Here is a 23,884-nt window from a genome sequence, read left to right as displayed (position 1 = left end):
TGTACCTATATATATATATATATATATATATATATATATATATATATATATATATATATATATATATATATATATATATATATATATATATATATATATATATGATATATATGTTTAATTGTTTATGCTTTACGATATGATATGTATCAAATTAAAATTATTTATCAACATTATATGCAAAGATGATACACAAGTATTCTTATAGTAATATAAAATTGACGCATGATATATGCATATTTAATTATTATTATTATTATTATTATTATCACAATAAATAAATAAAATAGATAAATTCAATAAAAATAAAAAATTGTTAAGAGTCTAAAATATTTGATAAAGTTATCCTTCAGGGATATATGTATATTAAATTCTTCCGGAATTCATAAGAAATGATTCATATCAAGTTCTACAAGAACTATATAACATCATTGTAATGTAAAATTAATCATTTATGCAATCCTTCAGGGATGCATATAACATTGAATTCTTCATGAGTTTTTCAAGAACTCTATAATAGATCTTATCAAATATTTTCTACATCCTTCAGGGATGTGTCACAATTATTTAAGAACTTTATAACAGATCAAATTAGTTATTTATCCAATCATTCAGGGATTGATGTTCATTTTACTTATATCTATGAATCTTCAGGATTCATATTTTAAAGATATTTTACGGTACTTTTAGAAGCGTATGCTTATGAATCTTCGGGATTCATATTTTAAAATTTCATTATACTATGAATCTTCGGGATTCATATTTTAAAATTCCATCACACTATGAATCTTCAGGATTCATATTTTAAAATTTCATCACACTATGAATCTTCGGGATTCAAATTTCAAAAATTTCACCATGATACTTCTGGATCATAGTTTGTGAATTAATATAAAAAACGAGAATAAAAAAAATGATCTGAAAAAAAAATAGAAATAAAAAATCATACATAAAATAAAATTGTCACTTCCCATTGTTGCTATACCTTTCTTGAAAGGGGAGAAACTATCGTGCTGATAACGTGTTATGAACTATTCCTAGAGAATAACAAGAATAAAGAAGAAGAGATGAAGGAGAGAAAGAGAAGAGAGAATAGACTCTTGTATTATTCTATTCAAGGTGTACATCACATTGTAACAAAGGGGTCCTATTTATAGGACACATTTAGGGGACAAGAAAACCTACACAATAATGGACATTCATTACATATTATTATTCATAACAATAATTACTTTTTTGTCAAATAATTTAATGTCTAAATTAGTTCTACTTTTATGGTTAATAAGTGGAGTGTTTTAGGTTCAAACTTCAGTTCCAACGCATAACAATTTCTTTCACTGAAACCTCAAACCACTTGTTTTTTTGGTGTGCCTATCAATCCCTTTAATTTGGAATAAACTTATTATTTGGTTAGGTGTTCATGTACCACTATCAGTGGCGAAACCATAAAAAATATTGTGGGTGGGCTGAACAATATTCAACCTATTTTCAAATTGAATTTTTTGGTCCCTCTATTTTCATATGTTACAATTTTGGTACTAACAATCTATATTTTTTTGCATTAAAATTTGCTATTTTCAACATTGAATCTAAGATGAAATATCAAATTTTAAACCAAAATTCACATTTTTTTGCATTAAAATTCGCTATTTTTACGGCAAAAAAATAATTAAGATAGGACTAAAATTGCAAACAAATATGAAAATATGAGACTTAAAAAATTATATATTAATTTTTTTTTGGACAAAGAAAAACTCATATCATTTCATTGCTCAATAAAGTAGTAATACAAAGAGGTAACGTCTCAAAAATACAGCGACTAGACCAAGATATGGCTACCCTAGCTAACGTGTGAGCTACCATATTCGCTTGTCGCTTAATAAACTTTACCACAAAGTTTGGATTAGATAACAATACATGCTTAACATGACAAATGAGTGAACTAAAATCTGAGCTACCACTTTTTATATTGTGAATTGCATCCACTACACTCTTCGAATCCGTTTCAAAAATAACGTTCGATATACCTCTTTCTGCTATTTCTTTCAATGCTTCTAGTAAGGCAATCGATTCACCTTCGACAATGACGCAATTTCCTTCAAACCAATTGGTTCCAGCCGCGACAAAAACTCCCCGGTGGTCACGCAAACACCAGCCTGTACTTGTTTTGTTGACATTTTTGTGAAATCCCGCATCAACATTGCATTTGTACCAATTGTGAGGTGGCTTCTGCCATGTTATATGTTGCTGCATCTGTGTTATCTGGCGTGCATTCTGCTGTACCTGTTGCATAGCATGCCAATCATTCCATAATTGCCTTGTTTTAAAACCCAAGCTTCGTCCCGGTTCCTTCGAGCTGTTCCACACACTATTATTCCTATTGTTCCACAGCACCCAGACTAACATTGCAAAGGTTCCTGCTGTATCATTATCCTCGACAGAACATATGTCATGAATCACAGCTTGCACACTACAAAACTGCTGAATCCGTGACAATATAATGTGCTCCAGGCCCGCAGATTGTATAGCTTGGATACTATAGTTGCAGCTGAACAGAACATGTCAGTCGTCTTCATTACCATGATCACAAAGAGGACATGACAATGAGCATGTAACACACTTTTCTTGTAACCGAACACGGGTCGGTAAGCACCCCCTGCATATTCTCCACAGAAGATGTTTGGCCTTTGGAGGAGCATGAATTTTCCATAGGTTTGTCCAATCCTCTTGGTTAACCGAGCCAACTACTTGCCCTGAAGCATGTAACATCAAGTTATAACTGTTAAATATGCTTGGATCTCAACCCCAAAAGCTAGCTCAAAGGGTGAGGTTGCCCTCACATATTTATACACTTCACATCCCGGGAACCTAAGCAATGTGGGACTTCAAACAAATTCCAACAACACAAACTACATATTCAACAATAACCACTTCTTACACTATATTGCCCATGAACACTATCAACCCAATACAACTTGTCTTCCTTTACCATGTCAAATAATGGAATTTCAAGGATACGGTTAGTAATATGCATAGGAAATAAAGACTTAATTTTTTCCTTATCCCGCACCTTCACATTTGGTATCAAGAGTTCATTAACTGTAATATTATGCACACCTGAATTTTGTGGTGAAGGGATCCAAGCTCCTTCTTTGTCTCTCAACCATGGTTCGCTCATGACCTTTATCACTACTACAAAAAAGAGTTTTTATAGCGCCCATTTAATAGCGCTTATTTAAAAGCGCTAGTAAAACATAAACCGGAGCCCTTATTATAGCGGTTTTAGGAAAATCGATATTAAAGTACTGAACCAAAGTACACTATAATAGCGCTTTGTAAATAACCGCTGTTAAAGCCAAAAACGCGGAGCTCTATAATAGCCCTTTTTCAAAAACGCTATTAAAGCTTATATCCTATAATAGCGCGTTTGACATAACCGCTATAGTAATGGAAAATAATAAATAAAAAACTGTGATGGATGGGTGTCGAACCTTTGACCCCTTGGTTGCTAATTAAATAATAATAATAATAATAATAATAATAATAATAAAAACAAAAACAGAGATCTTCCATTCTATCAAATATTGGCACGAATTTCACATCCTCGAATCCACGATCTTCAAACCACTTTCAGCAAACATTGAACTCAAACCCTAGAATCAAATTCAATGTTTTTATAGCTTCTTCAAACAATTCCCAACAAACATTGAACTCAAACCCTAGAATCGAAATTGATCGTCTTCTAGCTTCAAACCAAGAGGAATCGAACTCAGAGAGAAATCGTTCCTCTGTAATCAAACTCAGAGCAATCGGATCAACTCAGAGAGGTTGTTTCCCAGAGAAATCGAAGTTGGATCAATCGTTTCCCATTAATCGCCCGTCTTCTCCAATCACACTCGTTTTTTGCAATAGATTTCCTTCTCACATCGTTGTCAATCCTAATATCCAAGAATCCAGAAACCACTGTGAACCCTAACCCATAACCCATAAATCTTCTTCTGTCTGAGAACCTTAATCCAATATCCCACCAATTTAAATGTCAAAATTCGGACTCCTTGGTCGCGGTACTCTCACAACTCAAACTGCCGTCATTAAGGTATGCTTAGGGATAAGTTACAGTATATGTTGCATTATAGCTCACATTATAGAAGTTTGAGAAAATTTAATTTGCAAAATTGATTTAAATTAGAAGATAAAGTTGTTTCTAGGTGTTGGCTATTCAGCTGTGATTTTTTCAAAGTTGTTCCATATCAAGCTAGTAGATTCTTATTCAACTTCTGGTTGTAGAGGTTGGGTGTTGATGTCTCTAGATTTGTGTTTGAGGCCGTGGGAAGGACAGAATGACAATTTGGATAGGTAGAACTTTTGCATTTTCTATCTCCTAAAATGATTTTTACGAAAATCATTATGCAGTATATAGTAGTTAACATGTTAAGATCCCACATTAGCTAGGTATAAGGCTAAAATACTCCTTTCACGGGACTTTGATAACTGTTCCATCTTTAGTTTGACAACATATCATAGTTCTACAATCTTCCATGGCATGGCTATTATGAGTTATGTCATTGTTAATATCTCCACAATTCTTTCTTTTTAATTTAGCATTTCCGGGAATAAATAAATAAATTGAATGTAATATATCATATGGTTGAGTTTTGTTTTCAGTTTTCTTGTAAGCATATATTCATGTTATTATGAAGTTCGGTCATGTCCATTTTTTGTTTATAACTATTTCAGCATGAATAGCAAGAATGATACTTTTGTAGACCTTAATTGGATTTTGACTCATTTTGTTTTATATACAGTATGCCGAAAGTGTTGACGCTCCAACAAAAATAATCAGTCTAGCAGAACATTACGGCACTGGAATATTTGATCACATTCCAGAAACAGCTAATAGGCTTTCTGAGGATATGGTTAAATGTATATCACCTATATACTACAAACTAGCAGAACCACCTGTAACAAATCCTGGACTTCCATCTCCCAGTACTTCAACAAGTGCGTTTTCTATTGGAGATCAAGGCGACATGTGGAGTCTAAGGTTCAGAAACAACAACTCTTTTGATGTACAGTTGGACAATCTTTTTTTTTGGTTGAAGGATTTATGGAGTTTAGTGGCCCCTATAGCACCATAGTTGAGGTATCCTGGATTTATAATGAGAATCAGAAATTGAGTGATACAGTGCATTAGCTTCAGACTTACAGGTGAGTTTATTTAATAATACCTGATTTTTGGGTATGACTTATCGTTCACTATGGGTAGGTCGATCAAGTAGGGGGTAATCTTTTAAACTAGATCGTTGTATTTAGACACAAGTTGTACTACGTGATAACTAAGCTTGAATAATAGATAGCCACTGCAGTCAGGAACGTAGGTACAATCATCATGAGTTATATTTGGTCATGTACTTCTATGCTGTTTCAGATCACTTATTTGTCAATTAGAAGTAGGTCCAGGGAATTTGAAACACGAGAAGTTAGCTTTCTAGATCAACGTACACAATGCTTTAGTGATGCATGTAATTATTATTCTCAAAGCCATTTTACCCTTTAATACATTCTATTTCTCTCACTTGATTAATGAATTGTTTTAGAATATGTTCTTTGATTTCTGATAGGATTTTTTGGCTTATGGAATTCCACAAAACAATGTGAAAAGATTCTTTCTTCTTTGGAAGGTAAAAAACAATATTAGCATTACTAGTCAATTTGAGTAATGGGTATGAAATTGTGCCTAACTGCTTCTGCTGAATTGCTCAATGTATTGCTCATTACAGGCTATATATAATGTTGGAGGTCATACGGTCAGTGCAGACACAGTACAAAATACTATACTAGGTTGCCGAATGTCTCGTCCTGGACAGGTGAAACTTACAATCCCGACCCTTTACTCTATAAAAAAATAGTGTGCTATTGTGCCGTATATTGAATAATATCATTGAAAATTTGTACTGCATGACTTACCTGGGATCTTCTAAGTAACTTTTTCATAATGAATCTTTAGTTTATTTGAAGACAACAAATATCGTACATACTCTAAGGATAAGTTGCATGAAGTGAAGGAGGAATGGGCAGATTATATGGTCACAAATATTCTTCCCGAGGCAAATTTTTTAAGGTAGGAAACAAAAGTGGATAAGTTACATGACAGTGTGCAGCTGCTATTTTTTAAAAATTTGTATTTTGTCTGTTTGTGCACAAGCTACTGCAGTTGTTTGTGTTGAGGTGAGTGGCTTCCAGTCTTCTCTTCTTTGCTACTGTGGTTGGACCTACTAGGAGGCTCCTATTTGCTTGTGTTCTTGCATTATTGTTATGTGCTTCATGCGAGACATCGGTTGCAAAATTTTGGATCAATCTCTCATGAACAACATATATTGAGTATATTTTGGACAAAATTTTGGATCAATCTCTCATGAACGACATTCCTAATGGAGCCAAAACATTTGAACTGATGCATTTTTCTGTTGTACTATTATAATGCATTTTTCTTATAATTGTCGATTTGGTTTTTATCTTTCTAGGTGTGGCCATCGTAAGAAGCTTACACTGTTCCTCAACCTGTAAGTTTTGTTTCTTGATGCATTGTTCTTAGATATTCTTTCTCTTTCTTCTTTGGTTTATACTGCCTTGTTGTTAGTGTATTTGTCTTCATTCCCATGTTTTTACTGCATTATTTTCTTTGATTTGCATGATAGTTAACAAAAGGTTGATTAAGGGTACAAACTGTTCAATATACTGCTATTTGTATTGAAGCTGGTTTGTGCGAGTCAGGGAGCAGTGATCTCATATGCTTAATTTGTCTAGGCAGGTTATCTTCTATTTTTGGATAATGCCTAAGTGGGATTTGTTCAATATACTGCTATTTGTATTGAAGCTGGTTTGTGCGAGTCAGGGAGCAGTGATCTCATATGCTTAATTTGTCTAGGCAGGTTATCTTCTATTTTTGGATAATGCCTAAGTGGGATTTGGTTGATAAGTACCTCATTTCATCTTAGAAATTTAGCATGAGTAGCTTAGATGTTAATTACTTAATTTAGCATGAAATTAACTTTATATATGTTCCATCATTGAGAGTTGTTGTCTTGGTTGATAAAATGTTACAGTACCTTATTTCATGGTATCTTTGCTGCTCTTGTATAATTCCTTTATATTGTTTAGGGCGCTTGGCTAGGTATTGGAGCTGTTTTGTATTGATGTATTACCAATATACTGCTATTTGTATTGAAATTGTTCAATTATGTCATTAAATAAGAGTAATCAACCATGTAGTATATTCTTAATTTTTCAGGGACTTCTTGGAAATATTAGAATGGTGCTGGCTTGGCGAGAAATCCTAAAGCGTTCAAGTCGTGTCTTGGTTGCTGCATTATTTCTTCTTCTGCATAGTATTATTAAGTGTAGGGATAGGCATAGGATTATTAAGTGTAGGGATAGGTGGGTGATTATCATTAGCAGGTATAGCACCTTTGTATTAGCCTTTGGTGTTCTTATTATTTATGTATCAGCATAACTTTGTTTTGGTGGGTGAGTCTTGTGTATTGAATATCTATATGTATGTCCAGCCCTACAATCTTTGTATACATATTTTGCTTCAATTCAATTTTGTTTTTCCAAAAAGAAAGATATATATGAGAGTTTTTATTTCACCATATCATATTGGAAAAATTGACAGCTGAAGGTGTATTTTTTGTTTTTTAAAAAAAGAACTTACAATAGCAATTTTACAAAAAGCGCTGTTAAAGCGTATAGAATATGATTAATGAAAATCAAGGGTATTATTTTTTAAATTCCAGAGCATGTCAAAAGCAAAAAAAAAAAAAAAAAAAGTAATGACATACGAGAGCGCTTTTTGCACGGGCGCTATTAAAAGTTGACCTAGATTATTTAAAAAAACGGACATATAATAGCGCTTTGGGGACACGGGCGCTATTAAATATGTACCTATGATAACGTTTATAAAGCAAAGCGCTATTAAAGCACCGTTTCAAAAGATATCCTGGGCAGTGTTAACAGCATACTATAGCGCGTTTTACTAAAAGCGCTGTTAAAAATGCACATTTGATAGCGTTTTAAAATGCTATTGTAAGCACCCAGACTTATAATAGCCGTATCAGTAATAGCGCTTTAAAACGCTATCAAAAGTCAAAACAAACGCTATTAAATGGGCTTTTTTGTAGTAGTGTATGTTAGCCCCGTTTCCAATACTCCACCTACAACCGTTCATAAGAATTTGTCTAGCTTTCCAAATACCCCTACAAGCATAACTAATACTATAAATTATATATTAATTAAACATACTTTTTTATGTCATTTCATATTTATATATGCTAGTTCAATTGCTAATTTTATCTAATACTATAAATTCAATTAATTATGAACTAATATTTACATTAATACTTGAACTAATATGTGTACCGAGTTACTTATAATCATCGATAATAAACTCTAAATTAATATTTACATTAATATTTGTACAAATATGTATACTGAGTGATTTAAAATCATTAATAATACATTTAAATTAGTACCATATATATATAAAAAATATTTTTTTGGGGTGGGGGTGGGCCATGGCCCACCTCAACCCACCCCTAGGTCCGCTAATGACCACTATCAAATGTTGTTGTTAATCACGCTTTATAATTTTGTAATTTTTATGTTTTTGTGAAAGGAGTTCAAATATGTATACAAATAGTTTAGTTGGCTTGTTGTTGAAATCTCTAAAAGGAAAGAAATAATAAAGAAAGAAATCTCTTGAGCTAGCTGGTTGTGGTGGTCTCCTGCGTGACTCTAATGGGAGATGGCTAACAGGATACTCTCGCAAAATTGGAATATGTGATGCTCTTGGCGCTGAGATGTGGGGGATGTACTTGGGTATGCAAATTGCATGGAGACAAGGTTTCAACAATCTTCAAGTGGAAAGCGACTCAAAAATGCTAGTTAACATGATCACGGGGAAGGCCAGAATCAATGGTAAACCACCTACGTTGGTTCGTCGTATTCAGAAGCTTTTAAAGTTGAATTGGCAGGTGCAGATCAATCATACCTGGCGGGAGGGAAATAGATGTGCCGATTGACTGGCAAATTTTAGTTTTTCTTTGAATTCTTTTCAAATTCATGTTATGGAAACTCGTCCTAGTGGGATCTCAAGTCTCCTTTTTGATGACATTTCCAGGGCTTGCATGCCTAGGAACATTCGTGTAATTGTTTAGTTTTCTTTTGGGCTTTGGCCCTCTTTCTTTACCAAAAAAAAAAAAAAAAAAATTTGACGCAAAAAAAAATCTTCGTTTGAGGTAGTTTCAACAAGATAAAATTATTAACATTGTGGTGGTTAGAGACTAAAGAAAAACTTTATGTTCGAATTAAATATATGGTGGTATAATAGTTTGTTTGAGGTGTAGAAATTGAATAATGAGAAGTAGGTGCTTTTATATTGTTTTTTTTAAACTCTTGTATTTTCAATAATTAAACACAGTACACACCTTTGATGGGGAATTAGCACAATAATAATAATAATAATAACGAGCAATATGCAGCGGAAATAAAATTCCCCAAACTTGTAAGAACCTTGAGGATCAACAACAAATAATATGGCAGACAATAAAACAAAATAAAGACATCGGAATTTTAACGTGGAAAACCCTCGATGTGAGAGTAAAAAACCACGGGTCGTCCAGACCAAAGAAATAGCTCCACTATAATCAAATATGGGTATAAAAGAGTCTCAAAGTGATGCACAAAACAAGTGCTAACAACCAATTACACAACAAAACACAAAAGCTTTCAAAACAAGAACTAGAAGATTAAAAAATTCCCAAAAATACTGATGCACTGCGATCAAAATATCTCACGATCCAGAACTGATTTCGACGATCCGAACGGTGAAAGTGTATCCCCGGAAGCTGCGAACACGCCCTCCAAATTTGAGCCAATTCCAACGGTTAACGAATCGGGAATCACAGTTTTAGTGAGACTGCTGTGTGGAATACGAGATTAACTTTCTCTCCTCTTTTCTCTCTTTTTGAAGGTTGTTCTTTCACAAATTTTACTCTCTTGATGACCACTCTCCACTTATATAAGTGAGACATAATGGACTAATAAAATTGGACTTTTCTCCGCATAGGAAGGGAGCCCAAAACCCAGCAACCTTATGCTTAATTTTTATATATATTTCATTTGACATCTAAAAAAATATTTAATTTAAAAGTTATGCATGATGGTTTGTGTTTGGATGATAATAAAGCATTTTATTAATTAATCTTAAAATTATTCTCAAAACATTTTCCTCACTGGCTATAGGAGTTTACCCATTCTTCGCTTTGAATTCCTCACTTGATTTGTGTGACAATACGATAAGTCCTTCAATTTCTCGGTCAAAAAAATCCTTCAATTTATTTAGGTGAGAAATACTCTATAGTCTCTGCTATTAGTATTTGATAATTCTAGAATGAGAACAAGCTATATGAATATATTTGTATATGATACTCACAAGTAACTTGTAATCAACTTTTATTACATGCATGCAACTTATTCTTATCAGTTATCACCCCCAAATTATTAAGGAGTGAATTAGAAAAAATCATTTATTTTTTTTTAAAAAAAACTTGGTTAAATTTTCAATAAAACAATTCTAATAATACATAGTTCAGTTACAAAATATAAATAGAATCTTAGTGAATACGTCACAAAATACATAGTTCAATCACAAATCTCCCACGAATGTGTCTTAATAGCTTATTGTGTTGTAAGAAAAGATAATAGGGGAAGAAAAATAATTTTTTTTTTTTATGAATTTCAATTTTTAAAAAAAATTAAATTTATGGATTATTTATATGATACAAATTTTCAATTCAATGATAAATTTTATAAAATTAATCTTCCTTATAATATTATTTATTAGTTATACACTAGGCACTACTTAAGAGACTTTTGACAAATCTTATAATTCTATATTATCTCTCATTGAAAAATGGTTTACATTACGATTTACGAGCATGCATGCGGCTGGACAAAACGACATCAAATTATTTTAACTTTTTTTTTTGACAATACAAATTATTTTAACTTAAAGGTCAATTGAACTTACTTCATACTACTAAGTTGAGCAAAAACTTGATCTTGAATTCAACACTCTTATCTATACGTTGAGACGAATACAGAAAAATATTTATCAAGCTGCGGCAGGACTGAGGTCACTCAAAAGACTTTCGTAGTTAAAAAACTAAATTCAAATCTTTGATTATTACTTTTCCAAACGCAAAGTATTATTTATTAGTTTTCTTGCTGAATTTTCTTCTAATGAATTTATTTTTCTAACCCTAATCGATCGTTTATGTTGTTCGTAATCTTAACCATTAATAATATATAAGTTTGTCACACACACACACACACATATATATATATATATATATATATATATATATATATATATATATATATATATATATATATATATATATATACACACATTTGATCCCTTACGTTTATTTAAGTTTCAATTTGGTCTCTTACGTTTAAAAAGTATCAATTTGGTCCCTTAAGTTTATTTTTGATTTCAAGTTAGTCTTTTTCGTTAGTTTTGTCACTGACGGTCGGCTCTGCAAGTGCACAGAATCGCTACCAAGTAATAAAGTGATAAGTTTATCGTTCTCCACAGGGATTGTGCCAAGGTTACTAGTTTCGCTTAGGAATATGATAGTTGCCTTCGCTTTGTTTGTTTAGAAGGTATCTTTGCGGGTACTTTAGTAAAATGCAGGAAATAAATGACTGAAAAGTAAATGTGTGTTTGTGACCACACAGGGTGATTAAGTGTGGTCGGATCCCTCCCTTACTCCTGCTTGGTTGCTCAATTATATTTTCCCCTTCTAGGATTAAGACTATTGAGAATAGGTGTGACACTTATTATATGTGTCTATTCCTATTACACGCTCTACAAAGCCTAGTTAGAGGTTACCTTTACTTTATTTAGACATCATTATCCAGGACTCCACTTTGTTGTCGAAACGTAGGTCTCATCACCCTGGTGACCCCTAAATTATAAGTTGTCACGTTACCTAGAACTAGTCACCTACCCACAGGCATACTCTGCAAGATAGAAATTATCGTTTTGTTTCAATCCTATACTAAGACCTCAGATACTGAATTTAATGCTCTCATGTTGGCCCTAGCAAGTTGTCCTTCGTTCGGGATTACTAGCTTCGTTTCCTATGCGATATCCACTAGGTCCTTAGATTTTATTCTAAAGTGGTCAGTATTAAAATAACTAAAACCAGACAATCAAAAGAGTTTCCATTGGAAATAATTGAATTTACATAATATAAACAGTACAACCAAGCATTCGTAAGGGAGTTTCTCGACTCCACCTAACCTAGGAAAAATAAATTGCAAAGACAGAAAGAAAAAAAAGAACCTTGTTGGCCTTGGAGTTCCTTGACCTCCTTGCCTCCTCCTTAGAGTTCTCCTACTCTAGAGTGAATATTCAAAGTGTTGAATATTTTGGAATGAAGTGGAATGAATAATTGTGAAGGAGTAAGACTTTATTTATAGTTTTGCAGCTAGATTTAGACTTTTTCTGCACACCCATCGCACTCATCGTGGCCACGATGGCGTGTATTTTCGCCTCATCGTGACCACGATGGATCCTATCGTGGTGCGATGGAAGATCTTCTCAGGATTTTCTGCGTATTTTTCAAGTCATCATCGTGCCACAATGACAAGCCATCGTGCCACGATGGTAATTTTTTTTGCAGATTTTCTTCAATTTTATCCGTTTCTCATCGCGCCACGCCCAGTCTCATTGTGGGTACAATGGTGTGCTGCTTTATTCCATTTTTTGCCCTTTTTTGCTGCTTTTTTTCTTGCTTCTGATCCTTGTGTCTTCATTTTTCCCGATATTTGCTTGCTTTTAGTCTTTAATTAATATAAAAACTATACTAATCTACTACTAAAAACATCACATAATTGACTGTCAATATAACTCTATTTGCTTGTTTATTTTTTTAATAAATTAGATTCACTTTAGTTTGACATTAGAATCGATTCAGCCTCCTACCCTTTTTATTTATTTTTAAAAGTAGAGCCGCATAGTATTACTACTGCTCCTAATTTCCTAAACATGTAAACCACAATATACTATTTTTAAAATTGCTATTTTTTATGTTTAGTTATTTGTTTTAAGAATATAATTTTATTATTTTAACTATATAACTATATTAAAAAAAAAAATTATACGGACGTACTCATACCTTAATTTTTTTAAAAACACCGTACCACATACTAGTACCGGATACTGATACCGTACCCGCACATATGCAACATAGAATAGGAGTATATCAAAAGATTCAGATACATAAGAAAAATGTTAAAAAGGTAATAACAGAAAGCAATATTATAACGTACAGCAAGTCTACATTTGGCAAATAGCAATACGTTGACATATATGGACTTTGATTTTTTTTTTTTTCCTATATAGATCTGATGTGTATATGTGGACTTTACCTACATGTTGTACGAGAGATGTTACATATCGTTACCGTTGATTTTCCCCTCCAATTACAAACAAACAAACAATAATACACATCCCGGTATAAAATACTTGATGAACCATTAATTTAACTAACGTACACACATGCAGCTTATATTAAAATATGAAAACATTGAACTCTAGATATACGATATGACAAGAAGTTTATTTATTTTTTAATTTTCACAATTTTAACTTGGTCTTTGAAATTATTCTCCACTTGTAGTCTACGTCTTCTCTAAGTTATTTTTGTGTATGTTAAAAATTTATAAAACTTGTATCACCTTATATTTCAGTCAGTATAAATAAGGCTAACATGATACAAGCTTAACCAATCTAAATTTTAACACCAAAAATAGGTCCAGAAAATTAAACTACAAGAGTGAAAAATGTATAACTTTATAAATAATACAAATTAAAACTTAAACAAGAACTTAAATATTGAACCGAAAAAAGACTTGGTAGTATTTTTCAATCACGACATGATACATGTCATGCTGTAAACGAAAATAACATCAAACACAAACAATATTCATAGTACAATTGTTAAGTTTTCTCTTATATTTTGCCCATCATAGGTTCAGTCGTGAATTGACTTCCGTCTGCAAAAATTTCTTCAGATCCTGAAGTGGAAGGATAATGAAACACGTAGACATTATATTCCACGTGAGCATCACCTTTATGGTAATCAACCGAATGTGTTTTCGCTTGAATATAGCCACGTGCAAATCGAAATTCCCCTGTTCCACCAATTATAGGCATTTCCCTAACGGGGGCTCCAATTGTGTTGCGCCCCAACACACTTAGTGTGCTACCGTTGTATTTTCCTTCTGTAAACGCAAAGGTCATTCCCATAACAAGTTCTAATTCAAGCACAGCATCTTGAGACACGGTTAAGTAAAAACCTTGAGCTTTTCCAATTTGATTGGATTCAAGCTCAGGTCCAACGGTTAGTGGGTCTTCCAAAACCACTATGGCTCCAAATGGTAAGGGTGATTTGGATTTACCGTTTAAGGGAGACTCGGAGGATATGACTACAGTGGGCTTTGGGCCTGTAACGATGTCATGCAAGAAGAAATGGATGTGAGTGAGTTTTTCTTGCTTGAAACCAAGGAATGAAGGAGAGATATTTTGGTAGTAAGTGGCATTGACAAAGGAAGAGAAGAGAAAGGTTGTGAAGAAGGCTATGGCTATGGATAAGAGGGTTTTGGAGTTAGCCATAGTGATATTATTATGTGAAGTAAGTTTTGTTGGTACTTACTTAGCTAGCTAGTGATGCTTAATTCCAAGGAGAAGAGGATTGTATTTATAGAAGTATTTGGAGTGAGTATCTATATATATCTAGTGTATACTGTGCATGATGCCGGTCTAAGGATCAAAATTGAATTCAAAGAATATATAGTCAAAAACAAAAACAATTGAATTCAAAGTTAAAGTGATTAAATAATCATTAATCCAAAGTATAGAGTGTAATACGTTTCGTCGTTATTTTTTTGTTCTATATTGCAATCAAGGAATAATAAGCCTAGAGAAAAATAATCAATTCAAAAATAGGAGTAATTGTTGTTTCAAGTTTTCTTACATTTTTTGGTTCAAAAAAAAAAAGTTTTCTTACATTTTTTCTTAAACTTTTATTGAAACAAATTGCTACACAGATAGGAATAACCTACTCTTCCCTTTAATAATTTGGGGTATTTGTCCAACAACCAATGAGAACAAACCACATATATAGATTTTCATGTGGTACCTACAACTAACTTGTAACAAACTTTTATTTAACATGTACGTATATAGTTTGTTCTTATTGATTGATGAGTAAATACTTCCAAATTATCATTGAAAAAAGTTTTAAATTTTGAAGAAATTAATTAATGCACGAATTTATGAGTTCCTTAACATATGTTAGCTTAGTTCAGTTGGTAGGGACATCGCATTATATATGCATGAGTTGGTGTTCAAATCTCGAACACTTCACTTATTCACTTTTATACAATTAGATAAAAACTTATTTCTACCAAAAATCAAATTCAAATTCTCCTAACAACTTGTTTTAGGAAAAATTCATTAACCGGTTGAAGTCAATTACTATTTTAAGGTCTATTTTTTTTTTCATTTATAATGGAGTAGATAATCGAACTCAGGACCTCATGCATACTACTCAAATCTCTCACCACTAGTACTATTTTAAGGTCTATTGACAATAGAGTGTTCACTGTTCACTTTAATTTTTTTTTTTTATAAGTAAAGACCATCTAAGCATCAAAGATTGAGTAGTTGTTCCAACGACATTGATACATCTAAACATTCCTATCCTATACTTATAACTCACTTTAAATCCATTTTTGAGACAAAAGTCTTTCGATTTTCAAAGATTTTTTTTTTTATTGACACATATTCATTCATTCATTTTCCTGATCAATTATAATCACTGACCTTTTTAATTTAAATTATAGCATTCAAATAATATTTAAATACTGTATCACTAATCAGTAAGTTCTATCTCTCAATTGAAAATACTAATATTATTGAATTAGATATTTTCTCTCATATTTGACTTCAAAATCTCGAAATTTACTGGCAGATTTATTGGCGGATGTTAGAATATTTTCTAATATTCTGTGGGCTGCAATCAATTGTGGGTTTTGGTTTTAATAAAAACGGGTTGATGTTGTTGTGATCCATTTGATGATGCTTAAGCCCGATAATTGTGATCAGTAATAATGGGCTTGAACACTAATTCTGATTTGTGTAGAAACAAAGTGTAGGCCCAACTCTAAAGTCCATGATGGGTGGTACTAGGGTTGTTATCTTATAAATAGATAGGCTAGGTCCCCTTTGCCGTCACGTTGTAAAAGCTAGCAATAAGCTGAACGCTCATTTGTTGTCTTCCCCATCAAAGACCTCAAAGACTGGAGCATGTGATTAGGCAGAGGAAGACCTTGTCTAGTATATCGATGTTTTCGATATTGGTGCGTTTCCGGTAACGATGGTTTGTGATTATGATTATCAAGTAAGTGTGTTCTAATTTCATATAATATATCGATCTCTAAATTGTTAATTATTACATGTGGTATCAGAGCCTAATATTATATGAGTTAGAACCTTTTTTTTTTTTTTTGCTGAATTAGAATTTGTTAAAACCATAATTTGATTTTGGGTTTATGTTCGGCTACTGCCGTTCGATCTTTATATTGGTTTTTTCAAATTTGATGTTCGGTGTTGAATTTTGTTGGAATTTGATCGATGCTTTATGCATCTCTCATTAGATATGTGCTTTATGAATCACCGTTTCTGGTCGAATATATAATTCTTTGGATCATACGACTCGGATCATAAGTGTTTTTATAATTTGTATTTTTTTTTTTTTTTTAATCGTGAAACCATAAAATTTTACTTTGGTTTAATATTGCTATATGAATCGTATGATCGGTGATTTATACATGGGGTTGCATATTGATTGAGTTTTGTAGAGTGAAACCAACGCAATTATTTTTATATTGATATCCTTCGGTAGATAAACCGTAAATAAATTGGTATGGCTATGCAACTCTTTGAACCAAAATCGTGTGCGGTGTGTTTTTATTTTTATTCATTTTATTAAATGAGAGATTGAAGAATCAAAATCGTTTACAAATATTGTTTTAAGAATTTTGTCAAGCACATGGTTTTATATATGACTAGTTTTGTGTACTAGTTCTATGCTCAATTCAGTCATATATTTTCTTGTTGAAAATTCAAATTGATCAAAAGGCACTATTTTTTAAACAAAATTTCTTGAGGAATTCGGTTGTTTGATGCATCATAATTCACACATATTATACCGAAAGATCATATGTTTTTATGGAACCAATCAAGAGACATCACCAATTTGCTTTTTCGAAATTCCGAGAATAAGTTCGGTTCTATGTAAGGGTGAATCCCTATTTTTCATTGATTTGCGATTTGTGAATCCCTATCATTTTGATTATTTCTCAAATCAATGAATGACAGTATAAATACATTAAAAAACAGGATGGATTTTTGTTTCAAGTTTGATTGTAGAAAAGGAACATTAAGGAAAAGAAAGGAAGTAGAAATCACTGATTGATTTAGAACTCTAATTTTGGTTGAAAAATCAAAGAAGAAAGATTCTGGGCATTTATATATCATTTTCTCCCACTGATTTGCTTAGTGATGATTTTATTTGTTTTTTAATTTTCCTTATTTTTATTGACACTTTGATAAATATCACTCTCCCAAATTATGTGTCATATTAAGGAATTTATTCCATAATCATCTAATTCGATTTTTGTTTTATTTATGGAATAAAATTGTGATTTCATTTATGCCCAAATTTTCCTTATATATAATCAATTCAAGAATATTTGATTGATTTGAAAATTATATTATTAGTTTTTAGGAATGAGATTATTTTGTTAAATTTTTAAGTATTTTGTGTTGATTAATGTGAGAATCGTATACAATTTTTTTTTAAAATTATATTCTCAAGTTTCGAGCCTAAAACATTATTTAAGAAAATCTCTTTTAAAGTTGTAACACTAATATTGTTAAATATTTTGTTAAGGTGTTACAAGTGGGAAATTAGTTTAGACTCAATTTTATTAATTATCACACCAAATATTTTAAGTTGCCTTGTGTTTTCTAACATGTTCACTTTTAAAAATTACTTATAATGTTTGTGAGCAATTATTAATTAAGGCAATTGGAAATTGAATTATCCTTGTATTGTTTATTATTAGAGTCGTTTTATTATGATATAACGGTTTATTGTTGATTTGTGAACTGTTTGAGATGACACCGTAAAAGACTTCATGGTACTCTCGGATCATCAAAGTTCATTGACTCTATTTGCAAGGATGTAAGTCACACTCTTGAAGGTTAGTTGTGCAATTATTTTTCATGTTGTGACTTATTATACAATTGCATATAAGGAGAAATTTGTTTTCAATATCGTCTACTCCTTTTGAAATAATAAATGTGCAATTATATATGAAATTTTATTGTTATTTTCCAGAATATTCTAAAATTAGAAACTCTCTAATCATTGATTGATTTTTTGTTGTATACTCCAATTTTAAAAACTTTACTTTATTGAGTGGGAGTATTTTAAGTTTAATATTTTGAGAGTTTTATTCTGGATAAAATACAATTTTAAATTTAGTGTGACATTACTTGTCATGTCCATTGTGTGATAGAGAAAATAGTTGAATATTTGTTTAAATATTTTAACACTTTTGGATTAGTAATTCAACTATAATTCTCTATCAAGTGGGAGAGTTTTACATCCCAACTATTTATAAATGTTTATAGAGACTTATATTGAGGAGTCCTATGTTATTTATAAAAGTTCGGGACTATTTGCTTTATATCCTCAATAATATTTCAAATGAAGTCTCATATTATTCCGCTGCATAAATTATGTATTTATTATATTGAGTTGATTGTTTCACAGTAATGATCTCTTATGAGTTGACTGTTTAACAGTAATGAGCTCTCTCCCCAAATAATAGCACATAATATATTAATATTTTTTGTGCTTTTCTAATACCACTACGAATGAATAAACGACATGTTCAAAATGCAAATTAAAATAATGAGTGATCAGTTTAGATGCATTTAAATGATGCATATTTTTACTGAGTCGTATTTTGACAAGAGACAAGAGATAATGATTCCTATGCAAGAGATTTCATGCATTGATACAGGCCGTCACCATCAAAATGAGACCGTTTATATTATTGATTTGATGAAATTTTCTTTGTAGTTTGAGGAATGTCTTTAATTATTGATTCCTATGCAAGAGATTTCATGCATTGATAGGCCGTTACCATCAAATTGGGACCGCTTATATTATTGATTTGATGAAATTTTCTTTGTAGCTCGAGAAATGTTTTTAATTGTGACATGTGATTTTCTGCCTAAAGGTGATGATTATATGTTATAATTAAAAATTAATTTGAGATGAAGTTATTGGAGAATGCGTTGAACGGAGAAATTTGTCAGCCCAAAGGTGACAACTTTCAAAGCTCAAGGTATACTCATTGATTAACTCATATGAGGTTTTGACTAGGGTTTTTATCCTTAGTTTGTACATTCTGCCCAAAGGTGATTGTACTATTATATTGGCCTCGTTGTGATAGCTTCTTGATTTTGAGCTATATCTTGTCTTAAAATAATTGACTCATGAGGTTTTGATTGAAACATTGATCTTAGTTTGTGCATTCTGCCTAAAGGTGATTGCACTATTATATTGGCCTCTTATGATAATATTAATCCAATTTGGTTTTGATTCAAAAAAATGAATTTCTCCAGTTATGTTTCCATTGAAATGTTGAACATCATAGATCACTTGATTAGTGGGAGATAACTTATATTCTTTTGATACACTTGATTAGTGGGAGTTTAAAATTTTATATTAACTCCTTCATAATGTTGAAATTATTTTAATCAAATATAAATAAATATTATAGCTCAGTGTTGTTGGGATCACTATGCCGGTGATCAACACTATTTTGGAGCTGAGGCATTATGTGTAAACATAAATAAATTTAAGCTCAGTGTTGTCGGGATCACTTAGCCGGTGATCAATACTATTTTGGAGCTGAGGCATTATGGTATCTTAAGGACCATGTAATTTCTCTGGCTTTAATGCATTTGAGAGAATTTATGTCTAAAATATTGGAGCTCGATGTTGATTAGATCATTATACCGCGGTAGTCAACATTGTTTTGGAGCTTGGACTTGTGGTATCTTATGGATCATAGAATTTCTCTGGCTTTAAGGCATTTGAGAGAAATTGAGGACTGACGAAGAAAATGATAGTATGGTTGAGATCACAAACATGTCATTTTCTCGCTACACTCTACACGAATGACTAATCGACGGAGTTTGGTGGTATTTGTAACTATGGAAGGTATTGTATCAATAACGATATAATTGCCGCCATGATTCGATATTATTTAACTTTTGTTGGATGGAGTCTTAATTAGATGTTGCATCTTGGGATCTTTGTGGCCACGTTAAAATATGTTGTCAACCCGAGAGTCGTTTTCAAAATGTTTTCTTCAAATTAAATATACACAATTGATTTTGCCCAAGTGGGAGAATGTTAGAATATTTTCTAATATTCTGTGGGTTGCAATCAATTGTGGGTTTTGGTTTTAATAAAAACGGGTTGATGTTGTTGTGATCCATTTGATGATGCTTAAGCCCGATAATTGTGATCAGTAATAATGGGCTTGAACACTAATTCTGATTTGTGTAGAAACAAAGTGTAGGCCCAACTCTAAAGTCCATGATGGGTGGTACTAGGGTTGTTATCTTATAAATAGATAGGCTAGGTCCCCTTTGCCGTCACGTTGTAAAAGCTAGCAATAAGCTGAACGCTCATTTGTTGTCTTCCCCATCAAAGATCTCAAAGACTGGAGCATGTGATTAGGCAGAGGAAGACCTTGTCTAGTATATCAAGTAAGTGTGTTCTAATTTCATATAATATATCGATCTCTAAATTGTTAATTATTACAGCGGATACACACATATTATCCGCATTTACTGGCGGATTTTTCCGCCACAAAATTTAGTGGCGTTCGTTTTAGTGGCAGACATGTTCCGCCACTAAATTGTTAGTTAGTGAGGGAAAAATGCACTTAGTGAGGGAATAATTCCGCCAAAAAAGGGGTTTTTCTTGTAGTGTGATCGCAGTTGCGGGGATCGAATTGCGGTCTTTCATATTAAGTTCAATGTCAATCACCATTGAACCAACTAATGATTGATATATTTTTATTAATTTTGGACAATGACCATGTTACTATTAAATAATCCGCCACTCTGTTATTGACTCTCTCAAACAAAATATTTTATGGTTTTAGCTTTGAATATTTTCAAAACATGATCACTCGTGGAGTTTCCCGGTCAAGATCTCGTGTATTGATCACGTAGTATAAGTATTTTGTTTATATAAAGTAGTTATAAACTATTATATGTAATGAATTCTAAAAACTAGTTATGAGATCTTTTCATGATCAAAAGAAATAAATTATCAGATATTTTCTAATGTTATATATCACCTATCAGTGCAAGTTACTTTCTCCATGCATTTTATCATAGAACTATTTGTTCTTTAATAATTTTTTAACACACGATTAATGTTGCATTGAATTTTGATATAATAGGAACAATTTTTCTTTTACAAAACCAACAAGTAAAAATGAATGGAGAAACCGATTATTAGTTGGTTTAGTGGTGATTGACACTGAATTTAGTAGGAGGATCACGGTTCGATGCCCGTAACTGCGATCGAGAGGAAACTGAAACTAGAAGAATGTAATAAATTGACTGCGGGAACTGCATGCAGTGTCTTATGAATTCCGTAAGAATGTTTTTATTGTAAATATAAACGGCAAGTATACTGTATACATTTGGCAAATAGCAGTACATTGACATGGACTTTAATTTTTTCTATACAAATTTGTATATATATATATATATATGGACTTTACAATTGCACATTACATACCATTGATTAATTTTCCCCCTCCAAACTAACAATGATACACAACCCAATATAAAACAATTAACGACACATTAATTCAACTAACGTAGCAGCTTATATTAAAATATTATTACTCTAAAAAGTTGAACTCTAAGGTATGACAACAAGTTTATTTATCTTTTTACAATTTTAACGTGGTCTAGAATTATTCTCCACTTGAAAGTCAATATAAAGCTTGTTTTTGTGTAAGTTAAAAAATTATTAAACTTGTATCACCTCATATTTCTGTCAATAAAGCTAATTAACATGATACAAGCTTAACAAATTTAAATTTTAACACACAATAAATAGGTCGAGAAAATTAAACTACAAGAGTGAAAAATATATAGCATTATAAATAATACAAATTTAAATTCAAACAAAAACTTAAATATCGTACCAAAAAACACTTGGCATTATTTTCCAACGACAACATGACACATGTCATGTTGTAAACGAAAACTAACAGCAAATACAAACAATATTCATAATACAGTACTTAAGGTTTCTCCTTAAAAGTTTTATATTTTGCCAATCATAGGTTCTGTTGTGAATCGACTTCCGTCGGCAAAAATCTCTTGAGATACTGAGGTGGAAGGATAATGAAACACATAGACATTATATTCTACGTGAGCATCACCTTTATGGTAATCAACCGAATGTGTTTTCGCCTGAATAAAGCCACGTGCGAATCGAAATTCCCCTGTTCCACCAATTATAGGCATTTCCCTAATGGGGGCGCTGATTGTGTTGCGCCCCAACACACTTAGTGTGCTACCATTGTATTTCCCTTCCGTAAACGCAAAGGTCATTCCCATAACTAGTTCTAATTCAAGCACAGCATCTTGAGACACGGTTAAGTAAAAACCTTGAGCTTTTCCAATTTGATTGGATTTAAGCTCAGGTCCAACAGTTAGCGGGTCTTCCAAAACCACTATAGACCCAAATGGTAAGGGTGATTTGGATTTACCGTTTAAGGGAGATTCAGAGGATATGACTACAGTGGGCTTTGGGCCTGTAACGATATCATGCAAGAAAAAATGGATGTGAGTGAGTTTTTCTTGTTTGAAACCAAGGAATGAAGGAGAAATATTTTGGTAATAAGTGGCGTTGACAAAGGAAGAGAAGAGAAAGGTTGTGAAGAAGGCTATGGATAAGAGGGTTTTGAAGTTAGCCATAGTGATATTATTATGTGAAATAAGTGATTAGGAATAAGTTGTTGGTACTTAGTGATGCTTAATTCCGAGGAGAATGAGGATTGTATATTTATAGAGAGTTGTAGTAGTATCTATCTAGTGTCTACTGTGCATGATGCTCGGTCTAAGGATCAAAAATTGAATTCAAAGAATAGTAAAAAATAGGATAATAATTTGAATTCAATGTTAATTAAATTGATTAAGTAATCAATCCAAATTCCAAAGTATAGTATGTACAAGTTTCGTCGTTTTATTTTTTTTGTTTTTACATTATATTGCAGTCATGGAATAATAAACCTCGAGAAAATATTTCGTGTATGCATGGATGAGATCATGGGAATAATCAATTGAAAAATATATAGGACTATAGGAGTAATCCTTATCTCCCAAAAAAAGAAAAGATACAGGAGTAATGGTTTATTTCAAGTTATGGTGCGAGAGACAGGATATTGATAAAATTATCCTATCCTATTATAATTCTTTGTTTGGTGTACCAGTTAAAACAAACATATACTTATCCTATCCTTATTTTATTTTTATTCTTATTTTAAGCTAGGTTAGCAACATGATAAATTAGGCTAATCATATTCGCGCTTGTCCCGGTCTTCGATTCCTGATTAAGGCATTTTTTTTTTT

The 23,884-nt window shown here is 32.0% G+C and overlaps 3 protein-coding genes and 1 long non-coding RNA gene across 6 annotated transcripts; 1 reads left to right on the top strand and 3 right to left on the bottom strand.

Moving 5' to 3' along the window:
• Positions 1-1,752: 1,752 nt before the first annotated feature.
• On the bottom strand, positions 1,753-3,175 carry LOC123892252. The gene is made up of 3 exons (XM_045942057.1): positions 2,926-3,175; positions 2,651-2,750; positions 1,753-2,545 (listed from the first exon to the last, which is right to left on the bottom strand). Exons 1-3 carry the CDS (start codon positions 3,173-3,175, stop codon positions 1,753-1,755), a joined length of 1,143 nt encoding a protein of 380 aa, XP_045798013.1.
• A 375-nt stretch (positions 3,176-3,550) lies between these two features.
• On the top strand, positions 3,551-7,617 carry LOC123889097. Of its 2 annotated transcripts, none has more exons than XR_006802419.1 (7): positions 3,551-4,093; positions 4,803-5,205; positions 5,619-5,678; positions 5,778-5,864; positions 6,005-6,118; positions 6,522-6,560; positions 7,289-7,617. It is a non-coding gene; the product is annotated as an uncharacterized LOC123889097 (long non-coding RNA). The 2 variants fall into 2 exon arrangements; XR_006802420.1 differs by having other exon boundaries at positions 5,595-5,678.
• Positions 7,618-13,905: 6,288 nt separating this feature from the next.
• LOC123889094 (pterocarpan synthase 1-like) lies at positions 13,906-23,276 on the bottom strand. Of its 2 annotated transcripts, none has more exons than XM_045938293.1 (2): positions 23,220-23,276; positions 13,906-14,732 (listed from the first exon to the last, which is right to left on the bottom strand). In XM_045938293.1, the coding sequence occupies exons 1-2, from the start codon at positions 23,228-23,230 to the stop codon at positions 14,081-14,083; spliced, it is 663 nt and encodes a 220-aa protein (XP_045794249.1). In that variant the 5' UTR covers positions 23,231-23,276; the 3' UTR covers positions 13,906-14,080. The 2 variants fall into 2 exon arrangements, with proteins under 2 accessions (XP_045794249.1, XP_045794250.1); XM_045938294.1 differs by having other exon boundaries at positions 13,906-14,757; positions 23,245-23,274.
• On the bottom strand, positions 22,447-23,230 carry LOC123889096 (pterocarpan synthase 1-like). Its single transcript, XM_045938295.1, has one exon. The coding sequence runs from the start codon at positions 23,228-23,230 to the stop codon at positions 22,574-22,576; it is 657 nt and encodes a 218-aa protein (XP_045794251.1). The 3' UTR covers positions 22,447-22,573.
• Positions 23,277-23,884: the final 608 nt, after the last annotated feature.

The sequence above is a fragment of the Trifolium pratense genome, linkage group LG6, assembly GCF_020283565.1.
Source record: "Trifolium pratense cultivar HEN17-A07 linkage group LG6, ARS_RC_1.1, whole genome shotgun sequence".
NCBI classification, from domain to species: domain Eukaryota; kingdom Viridiplantae; phylum Streptophyta; class Magnoliopsida; order Fabales; family Fabaceae; genus Trifolium; species Trifolium pratense.
Note: the sequence above shows the minus strand (reverse complement) of the source record. Positions and strands in the feature narration are given on the sequence as shown.